The sequence below is a fragment of the Neomonachus schauinslandi genome, chromosome 12 (genome assembly GCF_002201575.2).
Source record: "Neomonachus schauinslandi chromosome 12, ASM220157v2, whole genome shotgun sequence".
Lineage (NCBI taxonomy): Eukaryota > Metazoa > Chordata > Mammalia > Carnivora > Phocidae > Neomonachus > Neomonachus schauinslandi.
The window spans coordinates 57,951,922-57,979,050 of NC_058414.1; the positions used below are offsets into that span (position 1 = coordinate 57,951,922).

At 35.8% G+C, this 27,129-nt stretch overlaps 1 protein-coding gene across 2 annotated transcripts in view; it reads right to left on the reverse strand.

Moving 5' to 3' along the window:
* HIBADH (3-hydroxyisobutyrate dehydrogenase) overlaps positions 1–27,129 on the reverse strand; it is a 106,008-nt gene that overhangs the window by 61,801 nt on the left and 17,078 nt on the right. For both annotated transcript variants that reach the window (XM_021689507.1, XM_044919890.1), the window contains 2 exons: positions 23,086–23,195; positions 20,500–20,621 (listed from right to left, as the gene is read on the reverse strand). In XM_021689507.1, the coding sequence (XP_021545182.1) occupies positions 20,500–20,621; positions 23,086–23,195 (232 nt within the window). The remainder of the gene's footprint in view (positions 1–20,499; positions 20,622–23,085; positions 23,196–27,129) is intronic.

Genomic DNA, 27,129 nt, shown 5'->3' on the forward strand with positions numbered 1-27,129 from the left:
AAAACATGTCCAAAGAATAGGAAGAAACAATCACTGGAAAGAAAAAAACAAAAAATGGCCAGGAAACATTATTAAAATGCTCAAACTCATAATGTGGAATTAAAAAAAATGAAAGAGGGGCGCCTGGGTGGCTCAGTCATTGGGCGTCTGCTTTTGGCTCAGGTCATGATCCCAGGGTCCTGGGATCGAGCCCCGCATCGGGCTCCCTGCTTGGCGGGGGGGCCTGCTTCTCCCTCTCCCACTCTCCCTGCTTGTAGTCCCTCTCTCGCTGTGTCTCTCTCTCTCAAATAAATAAAATCTTTAAAAAAAGAAAAATAAATAAAATAAAATAAAAATAAAAAATAAAAAAATGAAAGAAAGAAAATCAAAACCACATTATACCATTTTTTAACTATCAGACTAGAAAAGAAATGTAAAGATAGTATTGGCAAGACCATTAATAAATAGTTTCCTACACTGTTAATGGAAGATTTAACTTTGGTGAAAAAACTGGCAACACTGACCAAAATTTAAAATACATAAACTCTTTGACCCAGTAATTCCATTTCTTAGTATTTCTCTTACTGATAAATTCACATAGACTGTACATGAAAAGATCTATGTCCCAGAATATTTAGAGTAGCCTTCCAAAACAGAAGTCTGTCCACTTAATAGAATGCTTTATAATAATTAAAAAGTATAAATCTTTTATATATTAAGACACATTAAATTACATTAAATGAAAAAAATAAGTTGCAAAAAAGAATCCCATTTTTGTTTTTTGTGTGCATATGCATATACACATAATAAAATCTTTTTAAAATATTAAGACACTGTATTCAACTAGAATATACAAAAGTTTTAAGAAGAAAAGGGAGATAAGAGTATTCATTTCATTAAAAATATTTTGAAGGGAAAAATAAGCAAAGAAAATGAAAACAAAGGGAGGAGGAATAAAAGTACACAGAGGAAAATTTTCTAAATAGAGAAGTGGTAAGAAAACCTGGTGGCCCGAGAAATCCATAGTTATGATTCATATCCTTATTTCCAAAAAGGATTCTGAGCTAGTTTATGACACAAACACATGGACCATAAGCACTAAGAGGAAGGAAAGCGGGTCTTTCATGCTCACCATGTATTCCCAGTGCCTACTAGGCAGTAAGGACTAAGTAAATATGCGATAAGGTAAAGTTACAAGTGAGAATGGAAACCATATAGAAAAAGGGAAGGCTGGGAAAAGGATGATCATTATTACTGGGTGCCAAAATCTAGCTCTGATTTCCTAGCAGTCACAGTAGAAAGAAAAACTTGGATGCTGCAAGCCAATAATCTTCCAGCAGGTACATAGGTTACTCCCCTCTGTGGGATGTGGTGCCAGAATTCCCCCAAACCAGATTCATTTGCATACTCTACCTCAGGTGCTGTAACCACAGTCAAAGACCTGGGAGCACTTCAGACACCGCTGAGACCACTGAGTAGTCTGATGATGGTTCACCCCCTTTTCCCTAACACTAGTAAAAAGAAGGGACTCGAGACTGCAGACATTCCTTATCCTTCCCTATGTTGCTTCTAACTCTTAAAGCTAGGAATACATAAAAGCTAGAACATAAAAGATAAAGGAGCTGGAAAAGGGAGTTTCAGATACAAAAACTAGTCAACTTTTAATTCCCTATATTAAGGAAGTAATTAATGCAAATAAATAAAATTGAGGGTAATAATTATTTGCAAATCACTCCACAGATTCAGTTCAGGATACATCTTTATTCCCAGATTGTATCCAGTTGATCTAGAATGGGAATCCCTCAAGAAAGAAAAAACCAATGTCTTCAAATTAGGTAGTTAGGTTAGAATCTCCTACCTGTTTGTCAAGGGATTTGATCAAACTTTTGCTTCAATACAGTATCTAAGGGCTGGCTAACACCTTTCAACTCCAGTGTAGATAAACCACAGATTTGCATAAAAGCTACTGGAAGTACATGATTATCTAAAAGTTATACTAGTTAATCAGAATTAAACTAAAAAAAAAAAAAAAAAGGCATGGCCAAAAAGGGACATGCCTCTTAGAATATTAGAAATATGCACAAAGAAGTCTTTTTAGCAATAAAACTAGGGATAGCTATGCTGTGTAAGACTTCAACACTGCGTGAACACAAAAGAACTGCATAACTTCTTTGCTTCCATTCTTATTTTGCAAAAGAGGAACAATTCTTCATTATGTAGACATCTCTCCCTGTATGCTCTGAGGGAAAAGGTTTGATTATTTCTACCATTTATATTATTTCAGACAAAACTGATCATTTCTGGGTTTTGTTCCTAAACCTTTGTAAAAGAAGAGAAAAAAAATCACAAGCATCAGTGAAAAGTACACATTATTATTGCTGATCTGCTGATGGGCTTGTTTCCCCAAGAGTTTGAATACTATGATTCCATTTTCTTCAGGAAGCCAAAAAAAATAGTAATCTTTCCAGATCAAACTTCCACCAAGCAGTTTTAGTACTACATTTATCATACCTAGCAAAACCACCAGAGGACAACTCCATCTGCTACAACAAAACAGAGAAAGATAAAGGTCTCGAAACACTTAATAGCACTTTCCCAAAAAAGGGCCATAAACCTAACACCACTGAAAGAGAAATGCAATCTGCACTTTGCAGACCGAGACAGGAATTGCTTCAATACTATCTTTTTCGCTCTTCCTCACCATAAAAACTACCCACCCCTAGTTGTGATGTACAGATCTACATCCCAAGATTCTTAGGAGATTAGGAACCCACAAGTGCCAACAAAGACAGGAAACAAGGACTTCTTTCCCACACAAGCTTTATCGCCATTTCATTTCAATAATTACATATTGAGTGAATACTGAAAAGCAAAAAGTATGCCCACTCAGAAGCACAAGCAAGACAAAGTAAGTACAACTCAAACTAGACATACAATAACACAATCACCCCTGCCAAACCAAGGTTAGATGCAGAACACCTTAAGAGAATAGGAGAATGATCCCATCCATTTGCCTTAAATCATTCCTGGGAAAGAATAATTAAAGGGCCCATTATAAAGCAAACACCATATCAAAGATATGGGTTCACATATGAGTAGATACCCTTAAGAATCCGTCAAAGCTGTGGTTTAGGGTCCGGAGGAAAAATGTTTACTGAATGCCTTCCTTGGGTCCAATTTAAAGAAAGGTAGAAAGGAAGGAACTTACTTTAAGGAATTTCACTGGGAAATGCAAGGAAAAAACAAACAGAAGCAATTAGATAAATTTTTCAGCCTAAACTTTATTCTGAATCCTTTACATTTACTTTTTAGCTTTTAAAATTATGATTAAAATTTAGCAGGAAAAAGTAAAATAATGCAAATAAAATTAAATATCAATGACTCAAAAGATGGAGGGTTAGGAAGGTTTTTTTCTCTCTTCAAAAAAAGGTTTGTGTGAAAAATTGTAAGTAGATGTTTGTTGGTCCTCTCTTTGTAATTGTGTACATTGTGGTATCATATAAAAAATTCAAGAACATTTAAAATTCAGACAGAAGTAAATGGAGGGTCTATCAACTTTCATTTTTGTTGCCAATGGGAAAAAAATTCAGTTTAAGTTACTGTGGGATGTGGAGGAAAGAACAAAGAAAATAATCTCTTATTTTTAAGATGCTAAAATTTTGTCTTCGCAGGGTAGAGAGAAGTGCCAGGTGAAGATTCACATCTGCACAGATGCACATCTATGATTCTCAATGGAAAATAAGTGGGAAATAGTAAATGGTTAGAGTGTGAAACCACAAACAGCTTATTGCCATAGTACCTTTTCCCAAAACTCATGCCCCAGTTGTGACCCTCATATCCACATGACACATTCTACAAAAATAAAATAAAAATCAGCAACTCCTTATCTTGGAATTTATTTTGAGTTTATTTTGGTGTTTAACTGTATTGCAAATATACTTAATAAGGGGTGTTTGGTGTGGACATCAAAATTATTATTCTGAAGTGCTACTTTCCCCTATTATTTTTAACTCTATACCCACATACAATTGATAATATTTATAAATTCCCCAGTTCTCTCCCTTAAAGAACAAAACCAAAATGGGTATTTTTCTTCTGGAGTCCTTATTTTTCTTTACCCTCATTACTACAGTTTTCCCATATCACCTTCCCTTCATAAAAACACTGTTGTATGTGCACATACTTTCTAAAATATCCTAAAATATCACAGCTCACCCTTTTAAAATCACAACCTCAATCTTCAAAAAACACATCACCATTTAAATCTGATATACAGATAAAAATCAAGAATTGCTCTTTTTTTTTCTGATGAACAATCTCATTATCATAGGCCGCTGTGGTTAGAAAGATACCACCACTGAAGTCAAGCAAAACTAAACTTGACCTTCATCCTGTCATAATCAGATGACCCACCAAAGGTCCCTTCCAATAACAACCAAAAACAGGAAAAGAGCAAAAACACACAAAAATAAATTTGGCTGAACTCCAGTTTTCATCACCATCCAGTTGGATGGTTTTCTGACCAGCAATAATCTTTATTCCCTTGGAACTTTACCCTAGTAAGGGCCAGGGTCAGAATATCTTTTTTTTTTTTTTTTTGCCAGAAATTTCTTGCCAATATTCTCCGCTCTACCCTTTCCTTTCACAGTAATCCATCCAGTAAGCATTTCTAGAAACAATGTGCATAAAGGCTGGGAATATTAAGAATAAAGACAACAAACTGAAATGAAAGAAGCTTCATATATGACTACCAAAAAAACCTGGGAACTGGTAAGAGGCTCTTCTTTAGTGCTCTAAGCTACAGTAACAAGAATGTTGGTTTGTTTTTCCCTGCTGAACACACCAACATAAGGGAAAGAACTTCCTCTTCATTCTTCTTTCCAAACTACTGCCAATCACATTTGGAGCTAGAAATCTATAAGGATGAAACCAGACATATCTATCAGATTATTTAAACACCTGAAATTCTCAGGGTTGTTTGTTTTCCAAATATTCATTAGCATATCAAACTTCAGCATACTTGATTTTTATAAAAATCAGAGAAAAATTGGCAAAGCAAAATGTCATAAACATCAGATTTTCTTACAGACTTCAATGAAATCTATGTTTTATAGTTAAGACTATAATGAGTATGAGTTTGTTCACTTGGTTTGTTTTAAACATAATCTGAATTAGGTATAGAAAGCATCTTTCAGAGAGTTATCTTTAGGATAAAACTATTAAAACACACACACAAACCCCCCCCATACACATACACACACACCCCCCACACTGCTCTTAAAGGCCTTTAGTTAAAAGCTGTTGAGACAGATTTTTTTTTTAGCAACATGACTGAAGAAATGTATATATTCAGAGGGGTTAAAAATATTGACAAAATAAAAATCATCAATTCCTAACACATTATATAATTCAGTAAAATACCCAATGATAGTTGCAACATCAAATAAGACTAAAGAGTATACTTTATTATTATTATTATTATTATTATTGAGCAATAAGCCGCATACACTGTTAGTCTTAGGTCTTAATGTTGAAAACTATAAACTATCAAAAAGTATATGTGCACACAAACTCTCACTAATCTTTTGTAAAGGCCATTTTTTGGTATTTAAAAAGTTGTGACTAATTTATTTTGGAAAATAAAAAATTTAAAACACAAGGTAAAAGAGAAAACATACTCTAAATAAGACACACTTCGGCTCTTTTTTAATACCCAACTTCTAAAAGACCTTCCAAGGAAGTTATTTTAGGTTTAAAACTTATGGTTTTCACTTCCGGTTCCAGATTTTGTCTCTTTTATTCCTATAGTTGACTAGATTCAAGCATATAAAACCAAAAACAAAATTGCTTTAAATTACGTATGTGAGGGCGCCTGGGTGGCTCAGTTGTTAAGCGTCTGCCTTCAGCAGGTGATGATCCCAGGGTTCTGGGATCGAGCCCCGCATCGGGCTCCCTGCTCCGTGGGAAGCCTGCTTCTCCCTCTCCCACTCCCCCTGCTTGTGTTCCCTCTCTCGCTGTCTCTCTCTGTCAAATAAATAAATTCTTTAAAAAAAAAAAATTACATATGTGGACTATTTTGGTCGACTAATTATTCTTTCTATATTTTGATTTGGGGTGGAGTATGTCATTAAATGGTGATATCAACGGAGCATGAAAAAAGTATTTCTACTGAGTTTGTTTTTAAATAAACAAATAAAAGCTTTTTCATTATCCTAACAACCTAAACAAATGCCAGACTTGAAGGTATTAGTCCTATACAATATTTTAAAATCTTCTACCTAAAATGCCTTCTTTTTTGCTACATCAGGCTAATTCTTATAATAATTACATGTTGTCATGTGGTCCCTTCCTAAATAAGCCTCAACTTCCTCACTAAAAATTGAGGATAATATGCATTTCATGAGGTTGCTGTAAGGATTAAATGATGTAAAATACATAAACTACCCAGCATGATAGCCTGACACACCAAAGGTACTTAATAATAAATATTAGTTGCCTTCTTCTAGAAAATGCTATATTATGAAACTTTTTAAAGGTGATTAAAGCAAAGCTATTTCGAATCCATTTATTGATAAGGCCATGTGCAATTTTATGCTTTCCACTCTATTAAGATTGTCAGATTTTTTTCCCAAGGAAGCATGGGGGTGGGGGTGGGGCGGAGCACAGCAGACAAAAACTGAAAGAGAAAAACAACACAGATGTTGCCGCCCTTACTTTCATTCTCTTAAAGTATTTTTTGATAAGCTTGACTTTTTATCGCTCTTACTATCTATTTTTCCAAGAAATACATTTTTCTTAGTTTTTTTTTTGTTGTTGTTTTAAGAAGTCAAATCTAAAACTAAACATATCCTATGCCAAAGTACACCTCAAAGCGGGTACCTTGGTTGCTGAACATTTTACAGTATAAGGCCTCAGTCTCTTTACCAAAAAAAAAAAACCCTCTAAAGATTATTGACAACTAAGCGTTCTCACAGTTATGAATTATTTCACACCTCTTGAAGGTTTAACTTGGTTAATTTTATATGCAAACATACTTTTTCATTCTTTACTCTCAATCCTACCGTTTTCTATGCCGCAAAATCCCCTGATGGCTAAACTTGCTGCAACCCAGCTCACTTCTCAACACCCCCTTTTCCACGCAAACATCCACCCCTCAAGAAGAGATGCCCCGCATTGTTTGTGCTGAGTTGGAAACAATACACTTCCACTGCGGTTAATTTACATCAGATGTTGCCTGGCCTGGGGAGCGGAGTGCTGTCTTTTTTACCCTCTTTCTTCTCCCGCTCCCGCCTCCCATTTTTAATTTAAATTACTCTTTTTATTTTAAAAACTTCCGGATGTTTTATTACCTTGGCAGCTTTACTTTTTCTCTGGACTGACTAAAAAAGGTAAGTTTAAACAGTTTTTGCCAGGTTAATGTCTCTTCCTTTTTTACACGTGTATCTGACAACCAGAATCCATAGTGTTAAAAGTGCAATATGATGTTGCTTTTCTACCACGCTAACTCATGTTGGACACAATTTCACTGTGTTTTGTAATCTAAATTACAAAAAAGCAAAAATGTTATTTTATATGCAGTTAAATTGGCTATTCTCTAATCATCTTTATTAATAGCAACACATGTGCTCCTAAAGGATACAAAAGGATTTGATGCTTGCTTTTGCTGTTTTTATTTTTATTTTTTAGAAAACCCTACAATATTACACATGTAAATACAGTAAGTCATTGTTTCCTTGAGTAATATTTATAAAGTATTAAAATTTTTTAACTTTTGAAATCTAATATTAACAATACTTTATAGTATTTAAGTATACTTCATAGCCAGTTTTGCTTTGAAAGCCAAATGTCTCCAAAAAATATAGTTTTTAAAAATTTTCCAGATATCTGAAAAAGTATAACTATTTTTAATAAAATTTATAATTAAAGCCATCTCTGAGACCAATATCCTAACCTTCCAATCAAATTTCACTGAACTATTTTAACTAAAATCAAGTTAAACATGTTCCATCAACACAGTTTAAAAATAAGGTATGCAAAGATTCCCAGCATATGCATATGACACAAATAATTAAGAATCACATTTCAAACTTAAAACACTTCCATCTATGAGGTTCCAAAAGTATGAGTACATGGTTTTAACTTTTACTCTCTGTACTACTTTATCTTCCCTTCTCAAACCAGCTCCCCCTGTACCCCCAACACACATATAATAGATCATTTAGGCCAGTGGTATTTTAGTACATCACTCCTCCTCCACTTAGACAGTCTTGCCTTTTATATCTCTGTGGAGGTTCCCATGGCAACACTCACTTACACCAATACTATTTCCAACTGAAATGAAAGAAGCCAAAATCTAAATGCTCCATTACCAAATTACCCATACCCTGAAACGAGTAAGGATTTTTTTCTATTATTTTTTAATGAAAAAGTAAGCTTCTGGAATTTCTACAAAAAAATAGTTAATTAATATTACAGAAATAACTAGGAAAACAGTCATTGTAGGTAATTTTATATATGCATATTATTACATGAGATTTGCATGGGCTTTTATTACATAAAACTGATATGCTGAGCCAAGAGGTTTACTCATTTATCATCATGAACAGTAAGTATAATTTTTACTAGTCCAGTCTACTGTATCAAATTTTTTTTTTTTTTTTTTAATGTTGGCTACATAGCTCACAAAAACCCTGGTGAGAAATTCTAACAAAACAAGCCAAGAAGCAATTCATGGACAGCAGGAGGCAATTCCAGAACACAGGCACAATCTATAAAGAGAAACCACTACAGCTTTTTGATGTTAAATAAGTAGAAATATCGGTATACCACAAAGCTAAGATACAGCCTGTTGTATCAGGTTTAAAAGTAAAATATTCAGGGTCAAATGTCTTGAGTACCTTTGTCTAGACTATTTTCGAAAGTACTACTTTCAAATTTTTATAATTTTTAAAACAAAATTCTCTCTTTGTAATACTGAAGTCTGCATATATTTAGTTTTAGTACAACACACATTCCAAACAAGTTATTCAAAATATAGAGACGTGGGGGCTTATGGGTGTTGTGTGTGTGTGTGTGAGAGAGAGAGAGAGAGTGTGTGTGTGTGCGCGCGCGCGCATGTGTGTTTAAAAGCAAAACATCAAGGTGGGAGGTCAAACATTTACTTTGAAAACATATACATTTCTTAAACAGGTTGTACACACTTCTAAGAAGCCTCACAGAAGAGACAAGAATATAAAATGAGAAAAATTTCATAAAGCTTTTTGATAAATGATCAAGCTAAGCATTAAACATCTCTGCATGGTGAATACATTTTTTAAAAGGATAAAAATCAATAGAGTGTACACTGAACCTTATTTATTCTGACAACATATCATAGCACCTGGATAGGCTGTATTAAATAATTTGTTTCTGTACAGTTTATTAATATATGTGGGTTCATAAAATAGAACTATGTATTTTAATTTAAAAATCATACTTTTATAAACTTTGTAATGAGGGTTTTTTTTCCTTGCTTTTACATTATCACTTTCTTAAAATGAGCTGATTCAAAAGACTATAAAGACTCCCTCAAAACCAGTACAGGAAACTGCAAGAATTTACTTTGCCAAAAGCAGCTTTTAAGACATGAGCATGAACTGCCTAATGAATCTCATAGTTAGACTTGTGAAAAGGACTGACTTGCACCTTTCTGAGGTCTTTCTGTCTTTTTAAAAATTCCCATACAGTGGGACTGACACTTTTTTTTATAAGGGCTGGGGCAGGTGTGAGTGTGTTGGGGGAAGGGGTGATCTGAAATATTGGGGAGTTTCTGCAACATTTGTGAGGGTTTTTATAGGTAGAATCCTCTCTCGAGTATTTAGAAAAGCAAAACAAGAATAACTATTAAATGTTCATTTTACAAAAAAAAAAAAATAGCAATCCTTTGCAAATGTTTCAACATTTTACTTTCATTTCAATATTAACCACCTAAAAGCAAACATTTGCAGAGTTCAGAAATTCTTCCAGGTCTCTGGAGACATTTAATCAATGTTGATATTAGATATATTTTTAAGCCAACTTCAAAAGCAAAATCCAGAAAAAAGTATTATAACCTCTCGAACAAAAAAGAATTTAATTTAAAAACCTTCCTTTATCACAAGCAGGTTTGGATGCAATGCCACCTGGTGGCACAAAAAAACTCTCAAGTAGGCTTCAGTTTTTAGAAACTGAGCTGTTGAAGTTCCAACCATCCCTTTGACTACTCTACTCTCTCCCAAACAAGATATTCATCCCAGAGTTTAACAATAAATGATCATTTTTATTTAAGAACTTTAAAATTTTTAAGCAATTAACTTCATGTGACAATTTCTTCAATGTTTAAATATCATAAAGCAGCAAAATATTTTTTCAAAAACCTAAATTATACCACAGCTTTAATTTTTAAAAGATGAAATGTTTAAGAATGGAGGGAGGGGGCAGGGATGGAGTAACCGAGCTGCTTTGTAAAATTACACTGTATAATTAATTCCATGGTAAGAATGTTTTTATGGTGTGTTTTGGTGACCTTTTATTACCATCAAGTTCACAATGCTGGTGGGCTGCCTTTTAATCCCTCCGCAGACAAAGGCCCTAAATAAACACAGATCCCTTCCTGGGAAAAAGTCCACTCTGGTTAAATGGTAAGGAAATGAGTAAATCATTAGTAATCTTTAAAGCCAAAGCTATAAACTCAAGTTACCTTAAGTTTAAATGAAAGTGTCCTGCAAGAGTTTCAAAGTTCTGTCACAGATAGAAATCTCCAGCTCTTGACTCCAGACTAGGCGCCAGCTGATAAACAAACAATTTAAGTCAAGAGCTGGAGAATTCCCAGCTTTTTCATTTAATGGCTTTGGCCAAGAGTATTTATTGCCTCCAGTTTTATTCTCACTTAGCTCTAAGAGGAAATTTAAACTCATCATTATCTTAAAGCCCCATATGGGTAGCAGTCAGCTCACCTGATAGAGCTCCTCTTACTCTGTACCAGTTTGAGTCTCTAACTAGAAGTGATGTAATAATGTAAACTAATTAACTACAGTTTTAGGTTGACTTTTTAACAGGCTAAATAAATTTTGTTCAATATAGTTTATATTCCCACTCGGGGTAGTAACAATTCCAAAAAGTTTAACTTTACAGTTTTACTCCAAACTACCAGCTAAAATGGAAAAGGACAGTGTAATCTCTCTCTCATTCCCCCACATGCTCCTGCCCTGCTTCTCCCTCTCTCTTGCCCTTGTCCACTAGCCCTTGAATACTATATAAACTTTTCTGAATCAAATATAGACTATTCCTATTAATTTTTAAATATCCAGTGTTGTTCCATCTATTTCCTAAGAGAGCAGTGTGCAAGATTTAAGATGTAAATGTCTTATCATGAAAAGCTGTTGATTTTATACAAGTACTAATAAGAATATAAAAATACATCCTGATTAAAGATCATTAGAAACCATCAAATTATAATGCTATGTTTTAAAATTTGCTATTAAAGATTACAGATCTCAAAGTCACCATGCTGTTGCTTTTCTTCCTTTCTCAAAATTATCATTTACTTTTAGAAAAAAAATTTCACCTCTACTTAGGATCTTATGTCAAAATAATTCTTTTAACTATTGGAATGTTTGCAGATATTTGACAGTTACAATAAATCAACTATTCTTCTTCCTCTAGCTGCCTAATGAAAAGAATTTGCTGCAAGAAAATGTTTATACCCTAAAAATAGCTTTATAGGTAAAGGGTTAATAAAATATGGCATTTATGCAAAGAAAAGTTCTCTCCCTCCCACTTCTTAATTTTCAGAAAGTTTTATAAACCTATTTGGCTGGAAAAGCCAATTAACCATTTCAGTGTCTGCCAAGACTATTTTTCTACTCTTTTAATATATGTGCATAGTATGTCAAAAATGTTGGCCACTTGAGAACAAGTATTACCCTAACACGTAAGAATTAGGGGAAATACAATGTAATTAATGATAAAACTATTTGTAGGCCCAGCTTCATATTATGTTTAATTTTTAAAAAACCTCCCTAACAACAATGCTGTCTCAGAGACCACAATGGATGAACGTTCAGATGACCATAACTAACAGTCAATAACTCAATAAAAAAGATGTCATGGACAAATCTTAAAATTCTTAATACCCTTCTAAAGAAGTCCACATTCTCTCATATTGATAGAGGTAATCTGAGCTAAGTACAAAACACCACCAACAAAACCCCTCTACCTTTAGGTCAAGTTAAAATCACTTCAAGGAAGAGAGAAGGTAAGTGGGCCGCCATACCTCCACTGGCCCTGAGGGAAGGGTCCTTATTATGAAATGTGCCTTTGGATTTAAAAATTTTCACAACTAAAACACCCAAAGCAATGCAAAACAAAACAGAATCATACAGCAAATATAGAGGATTTAAACTCTACTTAATCTACTTTTCATCTGCTAACATTACCAAACTTGAAGAAAATCAGACATCTAGAAAACCACAAGTAAGTCTGATAATGGTTTGATGGCAATGACAAGGCCCTTGTGAAATTCTTAATTCCATTTCCTCCTCCCACTTTACCCCCAGTGCTATCCAGGGATCACAAGTGAAACAAATAAAGACATAATACACAGGTATAGTGGAACTAATTTCACACTGCTTAGGAATCAACAGATGTTAATAAAAAAATAAATTATATATAAGTAATAGCTTCATGGGATTTATTTGCTAAATATACTTGACCTTTATATAAACACCACTAGGCAGTTCTGAACTGTGACCAGACCCAATTGTGTCTGGTCTGACTTACATCCTGAATGGCAATTAAAGGACATTAAAAATACCCTAGGATTACTTCAGACAGGACCCCTGCCTTATCCATGCACTTTCCAACATAACCAGGTGAAGAAAACACAGTATCCCTCCACCACAGGACAGAGCCTGGCAAGAGCAACCCTGGTAATGGTTGCTTGACTGGAAACTGCAATGCAATTAAAACCTGGCCTCCAGATTGGGAGATGGGGGAACCGCAACTGCAAGAAAGTGAATTCTTAGAAATGAACTAGGTTGTCATTAGCAATGATAATTATTACTAACAATAAATGATAACAATAACAAGACTGAATGAAGTGATCACCGTGCCTTCTCTAACCCATTCTTCTATTTTCTTAGAAGACAAATTATTAAAGCTGCCTCAACTATGTTACTTTGGGCAGTGAGTCAGCAGTCTTCTCTAAACGCGTGAAGAACTCGTTAACACCTTATATAGGGACTCCTGTCCATGACAACTGTGGTAGGGGAGACTTAGGCACGCCAAAGAATGTAAAAAGAGGTTTTTGGGGGGCACCTCTTCTTAGGGACTAATTTCAAAGAAATCTCTGGTATTTACCAAACATTTCTGAACTAGTGCAAACTGGAGAAAATCCTACACAAAAAGGATACTTAGCTGGATACAAGGTGATAAGTAAAATTATGGGTAAATGTAAATGGCTAACATAATTAACCCATTTTTGGTGTGTTGGTATTGATGAAGCTTACGTTATTTTTAAGGAAATGGATTTGTCCATCAAACAAAATTAAAGAAAATTTTAATTATTTGAATTACTAAAGCTTTAAATACCACCACAACAGACCAAGGAAAGGCTTACTTTACCTAATATTTTTCAAGACCTAATAATTCAAGTCTCTCCTACAAAAGTGAGTGCCACAAAATGTCCTTTTCTCTTAACTTTTTTTTTTTTTTTTTTAAGTAATCTGTATGCCCACCATGGGGCTCGAACTCACTACCCCAGGATCAAAAGTCCCATGCTCTATGGACTGAGCCAGCCAGGCACCTCTGCCACAAAGTGCTTTTAAATTTTATAATAAGTTAATAATGTAAAAAGAACTAAAAATCATCACAGTACTACAATTCTTTGAAGGGAAGAACCCATGAAAATGAATTATCTTAACCCTGTTAAACCAACTCATTTCAAAACATTAAAAAAAATAAAATCTTACCGACGTAAGACTAAAATGTAAGACTAAACACCACACCCAATACTACTGTGTAATCAAACAGCCTGTGAGAACATGAAAAAAGACCTATTGTGTGTGATAGCCCTTCCCTCTCCACACATTATCAAATAAGGCAAATTCAGTTATATGAAATTTGGTAACATAATTTACTTTTGGACAGAAATAGCAATGTTTCAGCCCAAAGCCAAGTAAAATTGCCAAGTTATAAACTTCTCTAAGAAAACGTTTTAGTAGAAATGCCAACAGACCCTTAACTGTAATGGTGTTACGTGCCGAAATAGAAGTAATTTTTGTTTTTGTGGTCCCTTTACCATAAATTAGATACAGATCTAGTGGAAAAACAGGGAAAAACAGCAGATACCAGTTCAGTGAGCAGTTAAGGCCAAGATTACACATTGGATTTTAAAAACAATAATGGAGTCTATGTGAGACTTTCATTGAGGAATTTAGCAAGCAAGTCTAACACTCTAACAGAAACGCCTTAATAGATTTTGTGCTTAGTGTTACTCCCTATTCTAAGAATACCTCGAACAAATTACTAAAAACCCAGCCAAGCAGAGTATAAAATTTGGTTTCCTGGTAAGGAACTGTTACACAAACACATACACATCAGTTCAATTATTTAATTTTGACATTAATCCCTAACTGGAGCAATACAGTTTAGCAAATCAATGAGGCTTGCCATCCCGGACAGCCTTGGGCTAACTACAAGTGCCACTTTAGAGTCACTTCAACTCAAGGTCTCTGTGTAACTCTACAGACATAGGAGGCAATCAGTGAATTTATTCTTCAATTATCCAAGCACAGTTAAGTGCTATAATTACGCCCCTGGAGCAGACTGAACAGTATTTGGTCATTAGTCACAAACGATAGTTTTTAATTTGCTTTATGTCCAGCATTCATTATATAAGAGAACTGATCGCATTGGAACTAATCCTGTAGTAGCAGACCCTCTCTCTACACTAAAAAAAAAAAAAAAAAAAAAAAAAATGCACATATCCAGAACAAGGTGACTAAACGACGGACATGTGACATTAAAGAAGGATTACAACTTTCATAAAGATGTGATTTACACAAGACAGGTAAACAGATTAGGGCATCATATTTGAGGACAGGGTCATGGGCTAATTTATATAAAGCCCAGTTAGCTTTCCTTTGATAACCACAAACCGATAAACAAAGGCATGGTGTCAGACATATGGGGAGTCAATGTAAAGGTGAGTCAATTTAATAAACACTGAGCGCAATTACCTGCTAAGTCCTGGCGATACAAAGATAAATGTTTCACAAACATACCAAGCTTCTTCATACCTCAGAGCCCATACAGAGCAGCCTGCTCCACTGAAATACTCTTCCCCTGAAGTTGTGCACTCAGATCTCTGCTTAATGATCACTTCCCCAGAGAAGACATCCTGTCCATTCTATGTAAAAGGACCTTCCCCTGAAGTCTTTGTTTCATTAAATGTTTACTCTGCCTTTTTTTCTTCATAGCACTTCTAATTGAAATTATTTTTGTTTGTTTATTCTCTCTATTCCTACTAAATCACAATTCATGAGGCAAAAGATTCTGAATATCTTCAAAGCACTACCTCTAGTGCCTAGACCTTACCCACCACATAAAAGTACTCAATAAATGTTTGTTGCATGAAATGAAGAATGAAGCGTGTCCCTTGCAATCAAGACATAATAGTAAAATTAGATAAGAGTATATAATCAGAAAACAGTATATAATTTTGTAAGAATTATATAAATAGAATAATATTAAGTACATTTCAGTAAAGAAAAAATGAAGACCTTCATTTTTAGAGTTACCTTTTTTTTTTTTTTTAAAGATTTTTATTTATTTATTTGACAGAGAGAGAGATAGTGAGAGCAGGAACACAAGCAGGGGGAGTGGGAGAGGGAGAAGCAGGCTTCCTGCCGAGCAGGGAGCCCGATGTGGGACTCGATCCCAGGACCCCGGGATCATGACCTGAGCCGAAGGCAGACGCTTAAGGACTGAGCCACCCAGGCGCCCTAGAGTTACCTTCTTTCCCTAAAAGTTCTAGGCTCTTCCTAATATCAAGTGAATGTCTCTGAGTTTATTAACAGAAGTATAACAAAACTGAAACTAAAGGTGATAAGAGAATTATATAAGCTAACCAATTTCCTTTCTTCCTTGCTTAAAGACTATTTACTAAAGAACTGTCAAATCTAATTCCAAATTCCACTGGTTCCCCTTGGATGTAACTGGGAATCATTTATGAGGTTTCTAGGTAATCTTTAATATAAATTTTCCATTTCCAGAATTAAAAATTCTTCTGTTGTCCCAAATTCAACTGTGTAAGTCAAATCAGGTGTTACCCTCTCTCTAAATATCCATACAGATGAATATAAGGTAAAAGTCAAAGTAAGTTTTAGTAGCCACCCCAGAAAGGACAAAGACAGTATTTCTTTACAATGCCCAGCATGTTGCTATGGTCAAACTGTTTTTTTAAATTTCAATTAATTAACATATAATGTATTATTAGTTTCAGAGGTAGAGGTCAGTGAGTCTTATATAACACCCAGTGCTCATTACATCACATACCCTCCCCAATGCCCATCACCCACTTACCCATCCCTCCACTCCCACCCCTCCAGCAACCCTCAGTTTGTTTCCTATGGTTAAGAGTCTCTTATGGTTTGTCTCCCTCTCTGATTTCGTCTTATTTTTTTTCTCTCTTCCCCTATGATCCTCTGTTTTGCTTCTTAAATTCCATATATGAGGAGTATCATATGGTAACTGTCTTTCTCTGATTGACTTACTTCGCTTAGCATAATACCCTCTAGTTCCATCCATTATGATTAAACTGTTAAGAGTTCCCTTTCTGGTTGCTAAGTACCAGGAAGACTGCTGTGCTACATTGTTTTGCACTTTGTAACAATTTACAAATCATTTTATTAGTATGTTTTACTAAATTCTAAACTTCTAATGTAAGAACTTTTACTTTAAGTTGCTCTGAATATATTCTACTTCTTTTATCCTACCCCCACCCTTGTGATCATAATCACACTTCCCAATGGCATCTAATATTACAATATAACATTCTGAACACAGTAACTACTTATCTTACTGATGTTAGAATATAGAGGCAGTTACTTGAACTTCAGAGAGAGGTCAATAATCTGGAGATAAATAAACTGGAGAACAGCTTGGGAGTGAGAAATAACTGCAGGACGGCTCAAAATATTTAACACTAACCCTGAATTTAAAAAATAGAAGATTCTTGATTCAATCAACCATACTTTATTACATGCTCACCAGGAGATATACACTGGAGATAGAAAGTTGAGAAAGACATGGTATCTGCCTTCTTCGGAGTCTAGTAGTAGAAGAAACAGGCACAAACATAAGCATAACACAGTGGTCCTTGCAGTGGCATAGATACTATACTATGGGGACATAGATGAGGGCCATGGAAAACAGCTTCACTGCTTTCAGGTATAATCCTGTTCAACTCCAAGTCCTTATACCTCAGAACAGATCCTATCCTAGTCAAATTCAAACATATTAGGAATATGTCAAAATATTACTTTACTTTCTGTTTTCCTGGACATTTATTTGATTAAACAGCACCAGCCAGTGGATCCAAAACAGGAAAGACCCAAAACCCCCTGGTTCAAGCCATCCGCAGAACAACAGACTCCCGATGGCCAGTTAATAAACATTCTAGGATGGGGTCAACACAATAAGACTGATCTGATGTCTCCAGAAGTCTCCTGATTTGAGAATAATGTCCTCTCAACCATTTCTTCTCAAATGACTCTGGAACAGAAATGTTAGGCCTCTCCCAGGTCAGAAGCTAACCTCTGAGAGTTAGAAAAGAAGGCAATTCTCCCCTCACCTCCCCGCCAGAAGTTTCACTACATGGCAGTGCCGTAGCTAGCAAGACAGAAGACAGAGGACCAGCCACTAGATAAAACTGTTAGAAATGGGTTAATAGTAGGCCATTGCTTTCAAAAACAGAAAGGCTACCATACCACAGGGTGGGATTAAAGGGAAGAAGGTCCGGTGGGAAGATCCTTAGACTGAGTTGGGAGAGTAAGATTCTAATTCTAGATTGGCTATCAAACTGGAGAACCCTAGGCAAGTCACTTAATTAACATCTTTGGATCTCAACTTCCCATCTGTAAAATAACAAAGTCAAATTAAATTACTGCTAAAGTCTCTCCCAATAATAAAACTCAATTCTAAAAGCAGAAAAGACACTTAAAAGCTAGACATACTATTTAACCCCCAGCAGTCCATGAGAACACCATAATGAGACTTACTGAATTTTTACCAACTTACTTTTCCGGATCTTACTAAATATGGGTATCTCATACCAGCTCACCAGGGCAGCTACTTAGGTAACATTTAGGCAAACATTCTCCTTTGTAATCAGGAATAGAGAGATATAAGTCTGGGACCTGTTTACAGCAAACAAAACTCTTTTCTGGACTGGCTTAATAAACTTCATTTTGGCAACTCAGCTTTGGCATTAAAGTTGGCCTTTTATGCTAACTACAGGACTATCATTCTCCTTCGGAAAGGGTTTATAACACTTAGACTAAATAAGCACAGGTAGCACACTAATCGATACATTAAGTAACAAACACTTGTACGTAACTATGGCAATATCAACTATATTGGCTCTATCAGTTATCTACTGCTACACTACACCCCCCAACTTAGTGGGTTTATTTGCTCACAATCCTATGGGTGAGTAATTTAGACTATCTTAGCGGGGCAGTTCATTTGCTCATCAGGCCTGAGGTCACTAATACAGCTGCAGTCATCTGGGAACTTGACTCTAGCTGGATGGTCAAGATGGCCTCATTCCCAGGCTTGGTGGTTAGCGCACGTCCCAGGTGGCTAATCCAGGCTTCTCTATGCAACAGCAGAAGAGTCCCCGTGAGCAAGACAGGGCAAGACTCAATGTACAAAGTGCTTTTCAAGTCTATCCTTGTGTAACATTTGCTAACATACCACTGGCCAAAGCAAGTCAGATGGCTCAACTCAGAGTCAATGAAGCACATGGTCACACAGAGTGGATTCAGAGATGTGAGTCATTAAAGGTCATTACTATAACAATGTACCATACTAGCTGTTGGCTATTTTTAGCACTGTACTGAGATGGATGATTTTATAATTTAAGGACAACCTTCCATTTAGCAATCTTTATTTTCCTCTTAGAATAAATTAGAACTTTATAGAAAATAGTATTTCCTAATGCAGTGGAATGTGAGACAAATCTAGTCTTGGTCTTGAGCAAATGATTGGTTTCTTCAGTCCAGCCTTTCTAGAAAGTCTCCAACTAGAAACTAGTCTTCAACTACAAATTACATATGTACGTGTATATGTTTGTGTGTGTGCAGGTGTGTGTACCATTATTGATTACACAATAATTTTGGAACTTGCAAAATTATGGAAAATCATAATACCCATAATACTACCATTCCAAAATACCCAGATACCTACTATTAAGATTTGATATAATAATATCCTTTTAAAATTTTATTAGTGAGAATCCTTGTCCTCCGATTGAGATGATCATATGATTTTTAAGTATGTTAATGTGGCGAAGTAGATTTATAGATTTTCTAATATTAAGCCATTTGAGAACATAGGAGATAAACCTGATTGTAGTGTTTGATCTCTTTTATACACGGCTGGATTTAGTTTGCTAATGAACTTTTTAAAACTTTTTACTTCTGTATTCATGACTGATATAGACCTAAAATTTTCTCTCTCACTTCTCTCTCTTTTTGATTGAAGTATCAGAGTTACAGGTCTGGTAGAATGAGCTGGGAAATGTCTCCTTTTTTTCTATTGTCTGGAAAAGTTCATATAAAACTGAAATGATCTGCTACTTGAAACTCTGGTAACATTTCACTTGTAAAAAATCATCTGGGCCTAAAGTTCCCTTGTGAAATGACTTTTTCTTTTTAACCACTTCCTCAGCTACTTTAAAGTTAAAAGATGATTCAAGGAGGGGCGCCTGGGTGGCTCAGTCAGTTGAGCATCTGTCTTCGGCTTGGGTCATGATCCCAGGGCCCTGGGATCGAGCCCCACATCGGGCTCCCTGCTAAGCGGGAAGGCTGCTTCTCCCTCCCCCTCTGTTGCTCCCCCTGCTTGTGCGCTCTCTCCCTCAAATAAATAAATAAGTAAATCTTAAAAAAAAAGATGATTCAAGCTAATTAATTACTTCTTGAATCTGTTCTGAAAAGTTAAATTTTCTACGAATAGCTCTAGCCCTACCCACAGCAATTTGGACCAAAAATTCACAATTCTTCAAAGTTGTGACATCCTTTCACCTGAACTTAGAACAAGCAACATATTTTGAGAATACTAAATAACAAAAGTGAGTTTTGTTCTTTGTTTTCAATGAGGAAATTGAGACTCCTTGTAACAGGTCTAAAAATAACTAGATATATCTTGGGTACCACAAAACTGTAATTGCTATTTCTGACAAATAGAAATAGGTGTGCATAGATTTTAGCTGCCACTTACCACCAGAAACAGGGGCATCCATGAAAACTGCTCCCATTTTCTCAACTTCTTTGGCCAATTCTTTTGAAACTGCAGGATCAATAGTACTGGAGTCTATCAGTAGTGAGCCTTTCTTCACTTTTCTAAGTAAATAAATAAAAATAATAGTTTTTTAAAACTATAAACCTATAGTTTACAATTCTGAATAAACATTTCATGCAACTACCTATAGAATTAGAATCTGCTAAAAGCTGCCACATATCAAGGAGGTCTTTGCTTTAGTATTAAAAGCATTATTAGAACTGCTTCAAAATCTCAAATCCATTTCCAGATCAATTAAAGTTCAAAGTAAACCCAAACTCTTTCAAACAAACCTAAATAATCTAATAAACTACATGGTATAAACTCTGGTTTCAGGTGAAATACACAATACCATAATAATATAGGTAGGCAATTTAAAACACCTATTAACTTTAAAATGCAAGCTTTAAAGAACTTTTTATAATTTGGTAGGATTTAAACTTTTGTTTGTAAAGTAGCTGGGGCTCTTTAAAAAAGTATTCCATTTATCTTTAACAAGCCATATTGCAAATTTCACATATCCATGTCATTTCCACTAGGTAGAAGAAACATAAACCACTGAAATTTAGCCATCTGCTTCAGGGTGGCATACTCTTCAATAACTACCGCTTTTTAAAGATAAAATAAAACATCAAAGAAGCAGAAAGGAAAATAAAGGAATGGACCTGGAAGTCTCACAGATAGTTTTTTTGTTCTTTATGGTAAATGTATACATATACATTGGCAAAGCAGGGAAACAGTCTTTTCTTCTATCATATTTTACATCAGTAGTAAACGGCATTCTTATAATAAGATATTTTTGTTTGTACTATAAGTGCAGATTATATCTATCTACACGGTTCCTTTATAATCTATGCCTATCTACACTGGCTAGGAAACTGACCTAAGTTATCATTTATTTAAAGGGCTATGGCTTACCTTTAATTCAAACTTCCCAAAGTCCTTACTACAGATTAACTAACGCAGATAACACTTCATCATAATTATGACTGAAAAATTAGAAATGAATAAATATAAATATTGAAAGAGGAAATAGAAAATCATTGCTAAAAAACTATTAAAGAAAAATCCTTTATAGAAAAAATAGCATCCAAAATGCTTTAAACAACAATTTTAATAAACATATGAATTGATCTGGTCCAAATGCAATGATTGGGTATATTCCACAGAAAAGAAATAGCATGCTGTATTACAGATCACCTCAGTATGTGGAAGTTTCACTTTATGTGAAAAATAAGAATTACATTTACCAGTGTTGTATGATACTAATATTCTTAAGCTCTTAAATCTTTAAGCAAATGGGAAACTGTCTCAAAAATTACATATGCACTAGGTATGGGGAAAGGATTCCAACCCAGAAGAAAATAAAGAACTACCCATGAAAAGCAAATTATAGTTCAACGTAAAGCCGCTCTCTGAAAGCACTCCTAGACAAAATTGCTTGCTAGATGACCACCATATTCCTTAGTAAAGAATATTAATAAACACAGGATTTTGTCTCCAAATTTTTAGTAACTTTTCCTAGACAGGCAACACAGGACCATAATTGGGGCAGACTAGACAATGAGACAGCTAGGTTACCTCAGGACCACACACACCATGGGCCTGAAGGCTCCATCCAAAATGAGCGCCTTTCAACCTTCCCTGAAATCTAAACATTTATCTTATCAGTTTTCTGCCTAATATCCAAGTGTCTTTTGCTTCCAAGTTTGTTAGTTTTCTAAAGCAATTCAATTCCCAAAAACCTCATATTTCATGTATTATAGCTTCATGAAATTAAACCCTTTCTTTTAGTCCTACATATGTCTACAGGACCTACCAGTTTTTTCTAGCTCTTTGCTGAAATTCAACAACAAAACAAGTTAGAAACAGGAACCAGTAAGACCAGAAAATTAAATCAGAAATTCAACCACTGTCATTTTAACACAACCACAAGGATTTGGCAATAGGCAGAATTAAACCAAAGGTTCTCAAAGCCAGGGAAGCTAAGCACTGGCTAGAAAACTCTGACCTAAATTACATTTTATTTAAAGAGCTACTGCTAACCTTTAATTCCAACTTCTCGAAGTTCTTACTACAGATGTACTAACCCAGAGGACATACAATAACTTTTTATAATATAATAAAATGTTAAATAATGGTGTTCTTTCCAATGTTTGGTTTTATTTGTCACAGAAACCTTTTCCTGAATTTCTATAAACCATAAGAAAATTATGCTTGTAACATCTGTACAGTTTAAAATGCAAGCTTTAAAAGTCTCTTAAACATGTTAGTGATGAAAGCATAAGGTTAATGCAAGAGTTAAGGAAAGAAACAGAAACAAAAAAAATTATTCCCAAAAGTCACATACTTGCTTTCAGTGAAAAAATAAACCCTTTACAATGAGAGAGAAACCACATCATTCACTTTTAAGAAAACAGTATAGAAAGGTTTAACAAACATAATTGTAATTTCCTAAAGTGTTAACAAATGTGAAATTCGTGGACTATCATAACAAGAAAATTTCCATGGTTGAGAAATACATACTTTAGAATTCCATTCGCTCCAGAATAAGCTTCTATTGCATTGATACTGGTGGGCAACATTGTAATAATTCTGTCAGCTTTTTCAGCTACATCTGCTGGGGAAGACACTACCTTTAAAAAAAATTACAAAGGCACATTATTTAAATTAAAATGGAAGCAGTTTCTAGAGCACAAGTAGGATCTACTTTTTATGCATGCTGACAACAGAGACCGTGAATAAAACTAATTCTTGTTTCCAAATGACAAAAAAAAAAAAGGTTAATGCCTAAAATAGAGTCCATTCCTTATACACATATAGATGGAGTTTCTATGGAATTGAATCTACTGTTTATTTTAAAAAGTGTGAAGTGAGTTGAAGGGGAAAGGGCAAAACCCAACAGTCCTGGGAACGGACATACTTCTCATGGATTCCTCCAACTTGGATTCTGAAACAGCATACTTTTTGGTAGATGCTTTGACTAAGAAAAACATTCAAGTGCAACAGGGATGGTAGCTGAACTCCAGGATTCACCAGTGATTCCACAGGCAGCAAAATCCCCTAGCAAATTCTCAAGCCCCGATTACCATCATCCTCCAGTCTCCATTTTCAATGGAAAAAAAAGCAAAAAATTAAGCCTGTATGGAAATGAAAAGGTCAGGACAAGGATATGAGCACTTTCTGCATTAGCTGTAAGTACTACCATAAAGGCTGAGCATGTGAGCTACCAGGACTCATGTGGAAACTGTAGATACAAGAAAGACATACAAATAGGCATCAAGGTACACTCTCATTTCCACCCTCATTTCTGCCTTATGACGACCATAAACATACTGTCAAGGAAAGTTACTGTTCATCCTCTGTTTGTGTGCATGCATGCAGAGATGTACACGCCCTCACCGGCATTCCCCAAACCCCTGCTCTCTCTCACACATGCCCTTGATACACCTGGCCAGGGAGTTGGCAACCAAAGAAGTCAGAAGAGACTGGAGCTCACTTCTTGATTCAAACTCTCCTTTAACAAAAATAATCCATCATCCCACCTGTCATGAAAGCTTCATCTCTCCTAAAAAAAGACAAAGGGGGGCACCTGGGTGGCTCAGTCAGTTAAGCATCCGCCTTCGGCTCAGGTCAGATCCCAGGGTGCTAGAATCGAGTTCCACATCGGGCTCCCTGCTCAGCGGGGAGCCTGCTTCTCCCTCTCCCTCTGCCTGCCGCTCCCCCCGCTTTTGCTCTCTCTCTCTGACAAATAAATAAAATCTTAAAAAAAAAAAAAAGACAAAAGACTGGAGGATAACTGAAGACTTCTTTCTCTGTAGAATGATGTACACATGTATGAGAAATGGACATACTTTCTGCTAGGAAATGTGAACTGCCATGTAAGCAACCTACAAATGGGAATGCCTCTGATTTTTGTGTGGCGGAATGATACCTAACATTTTTTTTGTCTTTGATATGCAGTTGATGAAAGTGGAATGGAAAGGCAAACAGTGTGTAATCTAAGTATTATGAGCTAGAGGTAATCACAATTCAATTTTCCCTAGAAGACTATTAGCTTCGAAATCAAATTTGAGACAAACACAGTTTTAACATAAAGTAATTTAGTAAGTCATACTTTAAAATTTCAGGCAGGGGCACTTGGGTGGCTCAGTCGTTAAGCGTCTGCCTTCGGCTCAGGTCATGATCCCGGGGTCCTGGGATCGAGCCCCGCATCGGGCTCCCTGCTCTGCGGGAAGCCTGCTTCTCCCTCTCCCACTCCCCCTGCTTGTGTTCCCTCTCTCGCGTGTCTCTCTCTGTCAAATAAATAAATAAAATCTTAAAATAAATAAATATAAAAATAAATAAATAAAATAAAATTTCAGGCAATCAATATCCTAATACTCTGTGTATTAACATTAAATGCTAACATAAAATATCTCCAACCCTAAAACAAAAAAAGAGATACTCCTTCTTTCAATGTTTCATTCTAAAGGCAGTATGGCATTTTAGAGTCTACAATGTACACTCAACAGTACATTTTGATACATCATCAGGATTTGCCCTAAAAATTCTCGGGAAAAAAAATTTTTTTCTGTGAAATTACAAAGAAATACTTCAGTCAAGTAAAAACCTTTCCTACGCCCAAATAAATGCTGAGATTCAAAAAGAGGCAACTATTTGCTGGCAAACAGTTCACATTTACTCAAGAAAAACAGAGCTGAGTAAGATGAGTATAAGAAAAGGAAAAGTTACAGTAGTATTTCTCTACTCCTGGACTGCATTAAAAATATGGGTACAGAGAAAGCCTCATCTTTTCACCTCTCCTTCAGTGAAGTAATACATACAATGCAAAACAATGGCCTACCTTTCAGTGGTCTTTCCTTCCATCTCAGCTCCATGTCTCTTGATCTTTCAGAGACCCCGTGGTAAGCCCTGAGTTCTAAGAGTCAATTTCAGACTTTCTCTTAGGAATTCAGTGAGTCTCTTCCATTGAAGGAAATTCAATTCTACCCAGATAACTCCTTGAGAGGTGCCCTCAGGGGCACCAACAATTAGTTCACAGATCTAAGTATACTTCACACCTCCAAGCTTCTCATACCCATGAACTGGCAGTGCCAATTCATGCAACTGCCAAGTGCATGGGGTGACCAATCAGCCCCCTGCATCCCTAGCATCTGCTTCTTGGGATGCCTGGGTTGCCAGAGTCCTGCTAACCCCTCAATTATATATTATATAGTGTCAAAGCTCACAGGTCCGGAAAAAACACACAATGATAGTGATAGCTGGAATGTCACCACCATATTGGCCACAACTGCTCCGTATCTAATGACTATATACATTTGGTACATTATAATAACAGTCTCTAATTTGCACTACAGAAGGCATGTTTATTAGACAGATACATAGACATGTGTGTCCAGCTATTCAAATCATCTTGACTTCCACGTGATGACTTCAAGACTGAAATAACTGACTGACAAAATTTGGCCACGACTCAAAAGCTGGGGGGGGAAAAAACAAACCTTGTTGCCAGCCTGACACTAACCACAAAAGCCTTTAGGAGCCAAACTAATTAGAGTCCCTAAAATTACATTTACTAATTGAATGGATAAGCAAAGACAGCATGGATCAGTGAAAGGAACACTAATTTGGGAAGCCAGAGACCTAGGTTTAGTTGCAGCTCAGCCACTAAGCCCATGTGTGGTTTTGTGAAAATCACTTAACCCCTCTGCCTTCAGTTTCTGAATCTACAAAATAAGAATAGTGATTTGGGTTATCTTTAGGGGGTTCTATCTCCAAAGTAGAAAGGAAACTTAGGTAAAGAAATATTTCACTTAAGGTCTAGAAAGGTAGAGCCTCTGTGAAAAAGGGCTCATGGGATATGATCAGTACAAAGGTACAGCATTAACAAGACTCTTCCGCACCTCCCTGTCTGTGGATAGTCACTGACCTGGCTGATTCTGGGCCACTGCTCTGCTCTGTCTGTCATGATCACCCAGAAAGATCTCTTGCTAATTCCATCTGCTTCATTCTTAAATTATTATGAATTAAGATGACTCTACTTTTCCATTATCTCAATTTTAAGTACAGGAGATTGGTTCCTTTGTGTATCACGATATCTCCAGTCTTTGAGAATTTTTGCAGCCAATTTCTCTGGATTTAGATTCATCTGTATACTAGTACCCATCAATGGCAGGTATGCAAATACAAGGAGTAGAAGACTGGATGAATTAAAGACAAAATCTGGGGTGTCTGGGTGGCTCAGATGGTTGGGTGTCTGCCTTCGGCTCAGGTCATGATCCTGGGGTCCTGGGATCGAGCCCCACATCGGGCTCCTGGCTCAGCGGGAAGCCTGCTTCTGCCTCTCCCACTGCTCATGCTCTCTCTCTCTCTGTGTCTCAAATGAATAAATAAAATCTTTAAAAATAAATAAATAAATAAAAATTAAAAAAAAATAAAGACAAAATCCGCTTTGCTGGGTGGGAGGAAGGAGGGAGGATGGGAGCATGGAGGCCCAGAGTAATCTGAGGGAATTGCACCTCCTTTTTACATTATCCACTGGAAGGAGACAACTGTTAACTAGTTGCT